At 39.8% G+C, this 14,478-nt stretch overlaps 1 protein-coding gene across 1 annotated transcript in view; it reads right to left on the reverse strand.

The window, feature by feature from the left end:
* The window catches only part of LOC124554672 (structural maintenance of chromosomes protein 4-like), a 261,721-nt gene that overhangs the window by 79,445 nt on the left and 167,798 nt on the right, over positions 1–14,478 (reverse strand). The window contains exons 14-15 of the mRNA XM_047128292.1: positions 8,804–8,930; positions 605–794 (exon numbers count right to left, since the gene is read on the reverse strand). Of these exons, the coding sequence (XP_046984248.1) occupies positions 605–794; positions 8,804–8,930 (317 nt within the window). The remainder of the gene's footprint in view (positions 1–604; positions 795–8,803; positions 8,931–14,478) is intronic.

Genomic DNA, 14,478 nt, shown 5'->3' on the forward strand with positions numbered 1-14,478 from the left:
GAATGAAGATCTGAATCTTGCAGAACAATTTTCAATCCACACTTTTCTATGGCTGAACAATGGAAGGGCTGTAGGAGCCTCCAAACTTGAAACAGATGTCTGTTCAATCAGTGCTGAGTTTATCCTGGAAACTTCATCACTGCAGACAAATCAGAATCTTAGTACTGGAGTACAAATATCATTGGCCTGAGTTGGAAAAACTCTTAAAGTCAAAATAAAGAGAACACTGACTGTTCAGTGAAGTCTGATGGAACAAAGTAAGGAATACTGAATTTTTTGGATAACAATAAACAAGGAAAGCAATGTGAGTGGGTACAGACAGAAGTAAAAAAAATTCTTACCCAAGGGCAAGCCAGAGACAGGAAAAAAGTAGTTGTATTTTCCACTGGCATGAAATAAGAGGATGTTCATCTTTAGTTGCTCTTTACCTTGAATGTAATAAAATTATTACCAACAGCTGATCATCAGAACTACTAGAACTTTTTTAATTGTAAAAGCTTGAAGGAACGTTACTGGTACATTTGTTCCCAAATAAAAGAGACTTTTCACAGTTTTATAAATTGATTTTGATGTTACCTAACACATAATGTTTACTGCCACTTACCTTTCAGCAGTTTTAAGTAGTCCATTTGTTTTCCCTATATCCTGACGCTTTTTCGTTAGTTTCTTTTTACTTTCATCAAGCTGTTTGCGGGCTGTATCAACTTTTTTACCAACTTCGCCTTCTATTTGTAGATTAATAGATTCCACTTTCACATTTACTTTCTGTGCTTTTTCTAAGGCATCATCATAAGCTGCAAAAAATATGCAACAATAGAAGAGACACCACTTTTGTAAACTACTGAGATAGCCAAGCTTCTTAATAACCCAACCAAGACCAAGGAAGACCGTATAGTGAAAAAATTCGTGTAGTCACAAATTTTTGTGCTGTGGAAAGAGGGAGTGCCATGAACAACATATTAAAAATCCTGACTGACAGGGCAGAACTGTAGTGGTGGGGTATATTTAACAGTACTTTTTTACATTTTTCTTGAATAACTCGAACTGTTATTTCTAGCAGACATTTTTCCCATACAAAATTAAACAAAATCAAATTTATTGCAAAAAGTCTCTATTCATTTTTTTCTCTAGGGCTAATAGTTTCCTTGTAGCAGGAGACAAAAATGGTGAAGTTATTAAAAATTTTTCAGTGGTATGAAATCAGCGTTTATCATTAAACGAAGTGGTTTAAGAACAAATGTTAAATTTGTGTACCACATCTAAGTGCAGCAGAATCACATTAAGAGAGAAATTTATGTTCTGTGGTGCGACAGGCTGGAATGGTTATGGGAGGGGAGGTGGGGCGTATCTTAAGCACAAGGGAAGATACGTCACCATTGTTGTCTAGCACACCCCTCCTTCGTAGGTCTGCAAAGTGAAGAGTGAGCAGGTGAGATCCCACTCTTTCTACCCCACTAATTGCACCAACATGCCCAGAAGGGTTTATTTTTCGCAAAATGTGTTAACACTACATGGAATAAAGGTAGGTATTGCTAGTAATACTAACATAAGAAATGCGTATGGACAGGATCTGCATAACTCTGCACACTGCTCTACATTGCTAGAGGGCAAATTGATTCTCAGCAATCCTATATGGGAGCTGTAGCAGTCTTTCCTGAAAGGCAATTTTAAAAGCACTGCTCAGTTTTCAGTTTGCAGACAGACAATACCTCTCTGGTATTTTGTCCAGTTCTCTTATGTGAGGAGAAAACAGCTTCACTGGCTTGTTTTTATACAGATGAGCCATTTTCAATTCATTAATTAAACAACGGACTCTCCATGTAGGAATATCAACAACGCAAGGAGACAGATTGCTAATTACTGTAACTGCAAACTACAGCAGCTCAGGAGGAGTTGGCGGTCGTATGTATGCGAGGTGTACTTGCTTGTGTGAATGAATGGTGTGTGTGTGTGTGTGTGTGTGTGTGTGTGTGTGTGTGTGTGTGTGTGTGTGCGCGCGTGTGTGTGTTTCTGACAAAGGCTGTGGCTGAAAGCTTATGTGTTAAGTGTCTTAACTGTGCCTGTCTGCAACCTCGCGTCATTTTTACAATAAGCAGTAATCTATCTTTTCATATAACTCATTAATTAAGTGTTTATTTGCAGTTGTTACATGAGCTTCCACATAAAATATGTAAAAATGGGCCGGCCGCGGTGGTCTCGCGGTTAAGGCGCTCAGTCCGGAACCGCGCGACTGCTACGGTCGCAGGTTCGAATCCTGCCTCGGGCATGGATGTGTGTGATGTCCTTAGGTTAGTTAGGTTTCGGTAGTTCTAAGTTCTAGGGGACTGATGACCACAGATGTTAAGTCCCATAGTGCTCAGAGCCATTTTTTTTGTAAAAATGGCTGAGAAGTTCTTCATTTGTTAAGTGTGATGTCAGCAACCTATGTAGTGTGTTGGTGAGAAAGGGACTAGATCAGTAAACGTGGCACTTTGCTGCTGTCCATTATCGACAGAGTGTTGTAAGCCATGTAACCTATTGTCACTTGGTGGTGAAGTATTGAAAGAGCAGAAAATAAATATTTTGCAGGCTGTATAATATCCCAGCCAGTAATAGTGGAGATATGGAAATCATCATTGACAAATGCATTCTGGGAGCATGATACACTTGAGACAGGTTCTCCAGTGTGGTAGGCAGTAAACAGTTCCAGCAGTTGGGTGTTTTTACATAATCCCGTCCGACAACTCCAAATACATACTCAATAAACTAATAATAAATTCACACAGGAGGTCAGTGAAGTTATTTTGTCTCGTCACATAAGGGAACTGGACAAAAAATGTAGCGAAGACGCAGTGTCTGTAAACTGAAAAGCAAGCAGCACTCATGGCGAGGGAATTTGATTTTCCCAGAAGAATGATACAGCTGCCATCCTGTCTAGAGCATAGAACAGTAGGCAGAGATTCACACAGATTCTGTCCATGTGCATTTCTTAATAACTCTTATCTGTATTCCACATAATGTTATAGCACACTTTGTGAAAAATACCCCCCCCCCCCCCACCTGCAAGGAGCAAATCTGCTTACTCTTCGCCAATGATTCATGAGGCACAGTGCCTAACGGTCAAGACAACATTGTGATACAATGATGCACCCTGTAGCTGCTGCTTCTGATGTAGTGGGACTCTGCCTGGTCAGTCTTCCGTTTGCAGACCTAGGAGGATGGAAATGCATGACCACAATCCAGTGTCTTCCATTATCACACAATCGTGCACTCCACCCTCACATCCTCCCCCCTGTTACACCCAGGAACACCATTTATCCCTTGGTAAAACTCTACTGCATTTATATGGGATACATACATTTAACATTTTTTCTTAACCCACTTCACTTAATGATAAACATTAATTTTATATCAAGGAAACTATTTTTAATACCTGCCGGGATAACCATGGGTGTTGGAAGATTAACGACAAGGGTTGATAAGCCAGCTGGCCTGGATGTGGCTTTTAGGCTATTTCCCCACTGACTAGGTGAATACTGGGCTGGTACTCAAGTCCTGCCTCAGTTACAAGATTCTCAAACATTTAGAAAACATCTACATGAGTAAATCTACACAGGCAGTTGGGGTACATATAGGGGGTGGGGGTTGTGCCATGTGGTGACACGAAGAGCATTCGCCCACCCCATAAATTAATTGTACTGATCCTGCATAAGTGCGGGACAAAGGCACTAAAAAAAGAAAGGAGAAACACTATTTTTAATAATCAGAGATTTTTCTGGACCATGCAATATGGTCACTATTAGCCTTAGAGAAAAAATGAATAGAACCTTCTTTGAAGGAAATTTAACACAGTTTTATTTTATACTAGGAGACGTTCTTCAGAACCAGTGTTTTTTGAGTTTCTTGAACAACATAAAAAGTTACCTTTAAGACCCCTCCCTCCCACTTACACCCTATCAGTGGGTATTTTTAATATGTTGTTCATAGCACTGGCCCATCCCACCACTGTACGCAAAATTTTTGACTACACAAATTTTTCCCTAATTTTCCTTCAGTGACTAAACTATAATAATTTAATTTCTAGATTCAAATGGAGTACAAAAATAAAAAAAATATTTTTATTTAGTTTCTGTACATTATATGAAGCAAAACATTAAAAATTATTGGTATATTTGTAAATGATGTTTTCTACAGCACTCTTAGCAAAAAGACAGGAACATTACTTCAGCCGGAACATCATCCCAAAGAATAGAAGATCTTCATAACTAAATACAATTTCTTTCTGGAAATGCTAAGCAAATTAAATACAAAATGTTGAAGCTGAAATAATAATCATACTAATACCAACTTGCATAACCAATCAAATGAGGTAATCATTATGAGGGGATACTAAAATCAGTGTTTATAATTGAACACAAAATGCCTTACTGAAATGTTTTAAAGTGTTACATAGAAATAGCATTTTGATAAGCATGCAATACATTGATGCCTAGATACTTTCAACAACCCAAAATACTACAAAAAACTGGAAGCTGGAGACTTTAAGCAAATTTACAGCACTATGATAAAACTGAAATATGTAATGATAAAATTCTTTAGGATTAAATGAGACCACTCATTGGAAAGCAGAAGTATTGAGCCATCCGAAAGAGATATTCCATCACCCACGCAACCTATACAACAGCCTAGTCCATCTGTATACCACTGCAGCTGCCAACCTGTAGGATCATACGCATGTGAAACCCCCAGATGCAAGTCCTGCTGAATCTACCTAGCCAGCACCTTTCTGCCCCATCAGAGGAAGGGCCACCTGTGGAAGTAGCTGTGTCACACACAAACTCTGCTGCAATAACTGCACAGCTTTTCATGTCAGTATGGCACCCAAAAAGATGTCCGCTGTAATAAATGGCCACTGCCAAACTGTGGCCAAAAGCAAAGTTGAACAACCAGTGGCATAACTTATTTGAATTCAATGGCTGCTTCACACACTTTGCCATCTGGATCCTTCCCTCCACCACCATCTATTCTGAATTATGCAGATATGAATTATCCTTGCACCACATCCTTCACTACTTCCTGGCTTCAATCTTGATTAACTTCCTGTCCCCACACCATCTACTTCGACATCTACATCTACATCGATACTCTGCAAATCACATTTAAGTGCCTGGCAGGGGGTTCATCAAACCACCTTCACTATTCTCTATTATTCCAATCTCTTATACCGCGCGGAAAGAATGAACACCTATATCTTTCCGTAAAAGCTCTGATTTCCCTTATTTTATCGTGGTGATCATTTTGCCCTATGTAGGTCAGTGTCAACAAAATATTTTCGCATTCGGAGGAGAAAGTTGGTGATTGGAATTTAGTGAGAAGATTGCGTCGCAGCGAAAAATGCCTTTCTTTTAATGATTTCCAGCCCAAATTCTGTATCTTTTCCCTCTCCCTTATTTCACGATAACACAAAACGTGCTGCCTTTCTTTGAACTTTTTCGATTTACTCCGTCAGTTCTACCTGGTAAGGATACCACACCGCGCAGCAGTATTCTAAAAGAGGATGGACAAGTGTAGGGTAGGCAGTCTCCTTACTAGGTCTGTTACATTTTCTAAGTGTCCTGCCAAAAAAACGCAGCCTTTGGTTAGCCTTTCCCCCACAACATTTTCTATGTATTCTTTCCAATTTAAGTTGTTCGTAATTGTAATACCTAGGTATTTAGTTGAATTTACGGCTTTTAGATTAGACTGATTTATCATGTAACCGAAGTTTAACGAGTTCCTTTTAGCACTCATGTGGATGACCTCACACTTTCCGTTATTCAGGGTCAACTGCCACTTTTCGCATCATTCAGATATTTTTTCGAAATCTTTTTGCAGTTTGTTTAGATCTTCTGATTACTTTATTAGTCAATAAATGACAGTGTCATCTGCAAACAACCGAAGACGGCTGCTCAGATTGTCTCCCAAAACTTTTATATAAATAAGGAACAGCAGAGGGCCTACAACACTACCTTGGGGAATGCCTGAAATCACTTCTGTTTTACTCGATGACTTTCTGTCAATTACTATGAACTGTAACCTCTCTGACAGGAAATCGCAAATTCAGTCACATAACTGAGACGATATTCCGTAAGCACGCAATTTCACTACAAGTCGCTTGTGTGGTACGGCGTCAAAAGCCTTCCGGAAATCCAGGAATACGGAATCGATCTGAAATCCCTTGTCAATAGCACTCAGCACTTCACGTGAATAAAGAGCTAGTTGTGTTTCACAGCAGCAATGTTTTCTAAACGTATGTTGACTGTGTGTCAATAGACCGTTTCCTTCGAGGTAATGCATAATATTCTAACACAATATGTGTTCTAAAATCCTGCTGCATATCGACGTTAACAGTATGGGCCTGTAATTTAGTGGATTACTCCTACTACCTTTCTTGAATATTGGTGTGACCTGTGCAACTTGTCTTTGGCTATGGATTTTTCGTCAAGTGAACAGTTGTATATGATTGCTAAGTATGGAGCACAGTCTGGACCAGAAGACTTGCTTTTATTAAGTGATTTAAGTCGCTTCACTACTCCGAGGATATTTACTTCTACGTTACTCATGTTGGCAGCTGTTTTCGATTCGAATTCTGGAATATTTACTTTGCCTTCTTTTTTGAAGGCATTTCGGAAGGCTGTGTTTAGTAACTCTGCTTTGGCAGCACTGTCCTCGATAGTATCTCCATTGCTATTGTGCAGAGAAGGCACTGATTGTTTCTTGCCACTAACGTACTTCACGCACGACCAGAATTTCTTTGGATTTTCTGCCAGGTTTCGAGACAAAGCTTCGTTGTGGAAATTGTTACAGGAGTCTTGCATCGAACTGCGCGCAAAGTTTCAGGCTTCTGTAAAGGATCGCCAATCTTGAGGATTTTGCTTCTGTTTTAATTTGGCACGTTTGTTTCATTGTTTTTTGTTGTTTCTGCAACAGTGTTCTAAACAGTTTGGTGTACCAAGGAGGATCAGCTCCGTCGTTTTTTAGTTTATTTGGTATAAACCTCTCAATTGCTGCCGATACTATTTCTTTGAAATGAAGCCACATCTGGTCTACACTTAATAATATGGAATGAGTTGAGATTGTCTCTTAGGAAGGTGTCAAGTGAATTTTTATCTACTTTTTTGAATAGGTATATTTTTTGCTTATCTTTCGAGGATTTGGGGATTACAATACTCAATCTCACTACGACAAATCTGTGTTCACTAATCCCTGAATCGTTTTTGATGCTCGTTATTAACTCAGGATTATTTGTTGCTAAGAGGTCAAGTGTATTTCCCAACCGTTTGCTATTCGCGTGGTCTCATGAACTAACTGCTGGAAATAATTCTCAGAGAATGCGTTTAGCACAGTTTCGGATGATATTTTATGTGTACCTCTGGAATTAAACATGTATTTTCGCCAACATATTGAGGGTAAATTAAAGTAACCATCAACTATTATCGTACGAGTCGGGTACTTTTTTGAAATAGAACTCAAGTTTTCTTTGAACCTTTCAGCAACTGTATCATCTGAAATGGGAGGTAGGTAAAAGGATCCAATTATTATTTTATTCCGGTTGCCAACAATAACCTCTGCCCAGACTAACTCACAGGAAGTATCTACTTCAATTTCGCGACAAGTTAAACGACTTCTAACAGCAACAAACACGCCACCGCCAACCGTGTTTAGCCTATCTTTTCGGAACACCGTTAGGTTCTTCGCCACCCGACAGTTTCCTCACTTCCTGTACCAGCAGCCCTCCCAGTCCGTATCTCCTTACCACCTTAAACAAGCACTGCTTCCCCCAGCTCTGACATCTGGTCACATGCCTACACCGTGCACCTGTCACTTCTCCCTCTCTTATTTCTACCCAATAAACCAACTGCCTCCTGCCAAGCTGCTAGCTACCCACACCCAAGCCCTCTTCCTGACTCCCACCTCCCCCTAATTCACCTGCCAAACAGTAATCCTGGCACTGTGCATCCAGCTAGCACTATGCAGGGGCAAGCGCACATGCAAATTTTCTTTCCTTTTTGTGTGTCGCTGTCAATGACTCAAAGCTGCTGCTTTTCGATGATTAGACTCCTTTCTCCTAAGGTATTTATATACTACAAAACTTTCCCACTTTAATGATGAAATTCATCCTTCTATTTGAAAAAAAATGTTACTGGATACACTCACTCTAAGGAAGGAAGGAAAAATGGATCAACCTAGTGCCAAGCTGTTTGCTATTTTAAATCTACATAGATTAGTGCAGTAACATTTATGACATGCTTAGTAACACAACTAGATTATGCCGATCTTGAGTATATACAATTTTTTGTAATGTTTCTCAGGATTATACACAGGTTATTGTGCTTATACCAAACTAATTCAACAAAAAAAACTGATTAAAACACTTGGATCCTCAAATCCAATATGCACAACACCAAATACAAATTATGTGAAAAGCATCTCCACATGTGGTCTCCTGTGTTCACGAAACTGGCAGAAATGGTATGCCTCGATTTTTTTGGCCCCAGCTGAATAACTTACTACATATGAGCATAACAACTTAATTACATAGTCGGTCCCAGTTAGGATCCACCACAGACACCTTTTCAATGAACAAGTTCGAAAGCATCCGTAACAGATACTACACGTAACGCAAAAAAATTAAATTTTCTGTAAAATGATCAAATTATTTGACAGTACAAAGGTTATCCAATTACACAATTTCTTTCACTCAGTATACTGAGCATTTAGTGAGTGTGTGTAGTGTGATTTGCTCGTAACTGTAAACCTAAAAAGGTAACAGTTTGTTAGATACCTTCTTTTGTTTCCTGTAGTCTTGCAGTCAGAGCTTTGACTTTTGATAGTTCAGGTAGAACTTGCTTCACTTTTTGTTCTTGTTTCTTTACCTGAGTCTCGAGGGTAGGCATTTCATCCACCAATGTCTGGAGAAAAAAAATTCTTGTGTACACAAATGATGACACTATTACACAATATGTTCTTACTGAATTTAAGCACGTGATGAAATTTTTAATATGCAAACATCCCATTTGTAAGGTTATGATAATAGCGATAATTTTTTCTTCACTTCTAGGTATTAGCAGGATTTTATATCTACATTCAACATGGTACTTATGGCTGCAACATTACGGTATGTACTGCAGGTACAGATGGAAGATAACCAAAATAAATTAACTACAACTCGCAAACTAATATTACATACATTTATGGCTTACAATGTTGCCTAAGGACAGTGCCAATTTTTTTACTGAATATCACGTCCTCAATAGATTAAAATATGGAAACGCCTGGTTGCACCACCAACCACCAGATGATATTCCCCCTTGTTCCATGTAGCCTGCAGTAAGCTTGGTGTAACAGATGCCATAGCAAACCTTAAGTGATCTTTCAGATGCTGATCACTTTTGGTCTTTTTCCACATAATACCACGAGAAAAAATTTTAATGCAGTAATTCGCTGTCAAGACTGAAATGTGACAGAGCTTCATCTACCTGGAAGATCGTTTTATGTGGTAGTTGTGGGAAAGACATACTGTTCCAAGCCTACCCAAGCACAAAATTCCCGTTACTGTCAGTTTTAAGAAGAAGAAGAAGAAGAAGAATCCACATGTGAGACGTGGATTTTCACTGCCCACATTCTATCCCATTATCCCACTAACATGAGACACAGCTTCATCAGAGAAACAACAGTTTGAGGTAATCATATGACATATCAATCCATTGCAGCATTTCTAATGTGATGTTCATACATACAACTTTGTCATTAGGTTTTACTGCACAAAACATGTGAACCTTCTATGCTCTTAGACTGAGCTTTTAGTACAACTCATCTGTCACTCTTGAACATGAACTAACTGCAAGCTAGCAGTATGAACAAGTTTATACAGGCTCCGCTGAAATGCTTCTCTAACGTGACTGAAATTTTCTTCGGAGATCTGTGGCTTTTCAGAAGATTTTACATGTAACAGACTACCTGTTGCTCAATGTTTATTGTTCCAGAATCTTGAACACTTCTTCCTCCCATGCAGCTGACGTTCCTATCGGGTTCTAAAACATCGAAACGATGTAACCAATTGCAAATGTGCTAGTCGCAAAACACACTGAACTTGCTCTTGTAGTGTTGACATTTTAACTATGGGTTTAAAAAACGGAAATTATATATCCTTGTCAACCACCAGAAAACAAAGCTCCCAGAAATTCTCTTTTTAGAGATGTAACTTGACCACATACAGAAATTAGTTTGTGAGAGAGTTAACTTTTATTTTGGATACCTTTCAACCACACACTTTTACCGCAGTTACCTGAAAGAACTCTAGAATCCACATATTTAACTCTAAGTGCTAAATTACAAATAAAAACAGAATGAACAGAATATAAATATTTAAGAATGGTGATTGCAATCAAAGCTACAGAACCTCAACCAAAACAATTGTTTTAGATATTTTTGTTTCAAACTACTTCCTCAAAAGCTAAAAGTGATCCATATAGTTTTATGCACTGTTCAGCAATCAGAACATACTGAGATGCCTGCGACACTGAAAATTACACACACTTTAACTGTTTTACCATTCTCTCACAACAGATTCATTTGTTTCATAATTTGTATCAGTGGCGTTATTTGTGGGTCAACTGAGATGTGTATGAACACAGTAGATTTTGATAGGTATCATTTCAGTGGACACTGATGTAAGTTATAAACAACCAACACCTTAATGGGAGCAATTTGATTTTTGGTACTAACTCTTAACAATGGGTTTCCAGTTCAGGCTGCCAATTGTGTAAGACCAAAATATTTAATGATTTACTTTATATGCTGCTTTAATGGCGGAAGACTAAGCACAGAGTGAACAACATGGAACGTAACACTACAGTGTTATAATTACCCACCAATAAATTTAAGTCAGCTGAACAATGCACCTTAAATAGAAAATCAATCTAGTGAAATTTCAGCCTGTGGACAAGGATAAAGAACAAGAAAACTGATGAAAAATTAGTGTGTCCGCTCTCATGTTTCAATGACAAAAACTGTTTCACTTAGTACTGCAAAATGTCTTGTCTCCAGTGAGCACAAATTTATGGTTGGTACACTCAAATGTCAGATGGACATTACAATCACAATAAAACAAGGGCTCTGTCTTTTCCGGCAATTTAACAACAAACAAATTTTACCCTGATAATTATGCAAAAAATACAACCATACTGTCACGTAGAGGAAGGTGTAAGTAGAATGAGGAACACAAATTTCACTCAACGAAGGTTAATTCAGCACGTGCACATACAAGAGCGCAGAGCGAACTGCCTCCGGCCAGAACACATACCGTATACGTACAGCTACAGAACATTCCAGTACAATGATTCTTGCCGTTTGTGGATATTTCTAGAATGTACTCGAACAGAATATAGAAATTAAAATTGTACCGTCCAGGTGAGTTTTGAACTCACGACCTACGACGCAACAGTTTAGTATCATATCCACTACACCACAGTGCTATTCAGCTTCTTCTGTGACATTGCTCCGTCCTTAAGAGAACAGTGTCTTCTTGTTACGTAGTCCTAGTCCTGGAACGAGTCATTGGTCCTGCATACTCCGACTCCCGATGACTGATGTTCGCCCTGACGGTGATTATCTTAGAACTTCCCTTGGCGCTATGTTCTTCGTTGCCTTTCTGCTTGTTGCCTGTGGCTGGAGCTTTGAATTTACCCTGGGTTGCAGGATCCTTGTAGGGCTTCATTTGAAGGATGTGGACTGTATCTCTGATCCTTTGTTGTCTTGTATCGGAGTCGAAATCTTCAACTTCATACCTAACATCAGACAACTGTCTTACAACCTTATAAGGTCCAAAGCAGTGCCTGAGGAGCTACTCAGAAAGACCAACCTTCCGAACAAGAGTGAAGATCCAGGTAAGGTCACCAGGCTAGTAGACAACAGGGCGTTGGCTCACATCATACCTTCAGCGATTGTTTTCTTGAGCCTGCAGCTTGCGAAGTCGAGCTAACTGCTGAGCTTCCTCAGCTCTGGTTAACACCTGGCCAATGCATTCGTCATCCACGTCAGCAGGATGTGACGGAAACACAGTGTCCATTGTCGTTGTCGCTTCATACCCATGCACCAGAAAAAAATGGCAAAAATCCTGTGGTGTCTTGTTTGGCGGTGGTGTAGGCAAATGTCACGAAAGGTAGCACCTCATCCCAGTTGCTCTGCTCAACAATGACGAACATTGATAACATGTTGGCCACGGTCATATTAAGGCATTCAGTAAGCCCGTTAGTTTGCGGATGGTAGGCAGTCGTCATGCGATGAGTAATGTTGCACTGACGGTTTCTCTCTGTCACAAGATTCGACTGAAAAACTTTTCCTTGATTTGTAATTAGAGACTATGGGGCACTTTGTTTTAATACAATGTCTTCCACGATGAATTTTACTATCTCGAATGCTTCGGCTGTTTGCACGGCTTTTGTAAAGGCATAGCGTGTCAGATAATCAGTGCAAACAATACTCCATCTATTGCCACTAGCAGACTCCAGGAAATCGTCCGAGGAGGTCAATCCCAACACACTGGAAAGGTGTTTCAGCTGGTGGAATTGGTATGAGTCAGCCAGGTGGTTTCTGAGGAACTGTCTTTCTTCTCTGGCACTCTCGACAAAGCGACGGACACTCCTAAATAAACCTGGCCAGAAAAGTCTCTTGCGGATTCTATCATACGTCTTAATAAATCCTAAATGTCTGGCCTCAGGTGTGTCAAGGAATTTCTGTAGAACATCTAAGCACATGTGTTTAGGAATCACCAGTAGCCACTTATTTCCAAACACATCATAGTTTTTCTTACAAAGCAATCCATTGTCCTTTCACATCCTCTGACCAACTTAAGGCAAGCATAATTTGAGATATCTTTGGTCCTCCTCCTGTTCAGTGGAGAGATCCTGGAGTGCAGCGAGACAGTCACTATCTTCATCAAAGTCTTGATGGTCTTGCACAGGGTTTCTTGAGAGACAGTCGGCATCTTGGTGTTTTCTTCCACTTTTGTACACTATGGTAATGTCATACTTTTGAAGACGTAGTGCCCACCTGGTGAGTCATCCTGTTGGATCCTTAAGACCTGTCAACCAACAAAGTGAATGATGGTCTGTCACAGCTGTGAATGGCCTTCCATACAGATACTGTAGAAATTTGCACATAGCCCAAATCACAGCAAGACATTCTCTTTCTGTAGTCGAGTAGTCTCTCTCAGCTTTTGTAAGCAAGCACAGGCTATAACCGCCTCTTTCCCATCTGAAATTTGCACCAGAACAGCACCGATCCCATACCCACTGGCATCTGTGTGTAGTTCTGTAGCTGCTCTCTCATCATACAAACCAAGTACAGGGTCAGTAGTCAGAGCTTTTCACAGCACATCAAAAGCACCTTGTTGAGCACCACCCCAGATAAATTTTGCATTGGCTTTTAACAACTGTTGGAGTGGCCTGGCTTTGATACAAAAGTCTTTCATAAAACGACAGTAATAAGAACATAATCCAAGGAAGCTTCTCACATCTCTAATACTTTTAGGAATAGCTCTCACCTTTTCTGGGTCTGGCCGCACACCTTTGTTTGACGCAAGGTGCTGAAGTATTCTGATTTCTTTTGCTCCACAGAAACACTTTCTTGGATTAAGTTTCAACCTGGCTTGCTGGAGACACTTAAGAACGGCTCTCAGACTTTTTGTGTGTTCATCAAATGACTCTGAGAACACTATAATGTCATCTAAATAACAAAGACACATTGTCCATTTCAGGTGCCTTAGAAGATTATCCATCCTTTGTTCAAAAGTTGCTGGTGCATTACACAAACCAAACAGCATTACCTTAAACTCATACAGGCCCTCAGGGGGCGATCAATGCAGTTTTCTCACGATCAGCCTCAACTACTTTGATTTGCCAGAAATCTGAGTACATGCCCATGGTTGAGAAAAACTTAGCCCCTTCAGACAATCTAGTGTATCATCAATTCGTGGAAGAGGATAAACATCCTTTTTAGTTATCTTATTAAGCTTCCTGTAATCAACACAAAAGCGCCAATTGATATCCTCCTTCCTGACGAGAACCACTGGTAATGACCATGGGCTCTGCAAAGGCTGAATGATGACGTTCTTCATCATTTTCTCTACCTTGTCGCGAATTATTCGACGTTCTGCTGCTGACACACGGTATGCTCTCTGGCTTATTGGTTGATGGTCTCCAGTGCTAATATGGTGCTTCACCATCGATTTGTCTAATTTGCTCTTCACCTGTGGATTGAAGCATTCAGAGAACTCTTGAAGAATGGGAAGTAGCTTCTTCTGTTGTTCCTTAGTGAGATTTGGTGATAGTCGAGCTAGAAGATCTTGTCTCGTAGTGGTAGTGCTGATTTCGCCCACAGACTCTGCATGGCAGGTTTCTATGATGCTCAGCTGTTCTGCAATTAATGGCTCAGCGTTTGCTATGCACATACGTCTTG

The sequence above is a fragment of the Schistocerca americana genome, chromosome X (assembly GCF_021461395.2).
Source record: "Schistocerca americana isolate TAMUIC-IGC-003095 chromosome X, iqSchAmer2.1, whole genome shotgun sequence".
In the NCBI taxonomy this organism is placed as follows: Eukaryota; Metazoa; Arthropoda; class Insecta; order Orthoptera; family Acrididae; genus Schistocerca; species Schistocerca americana.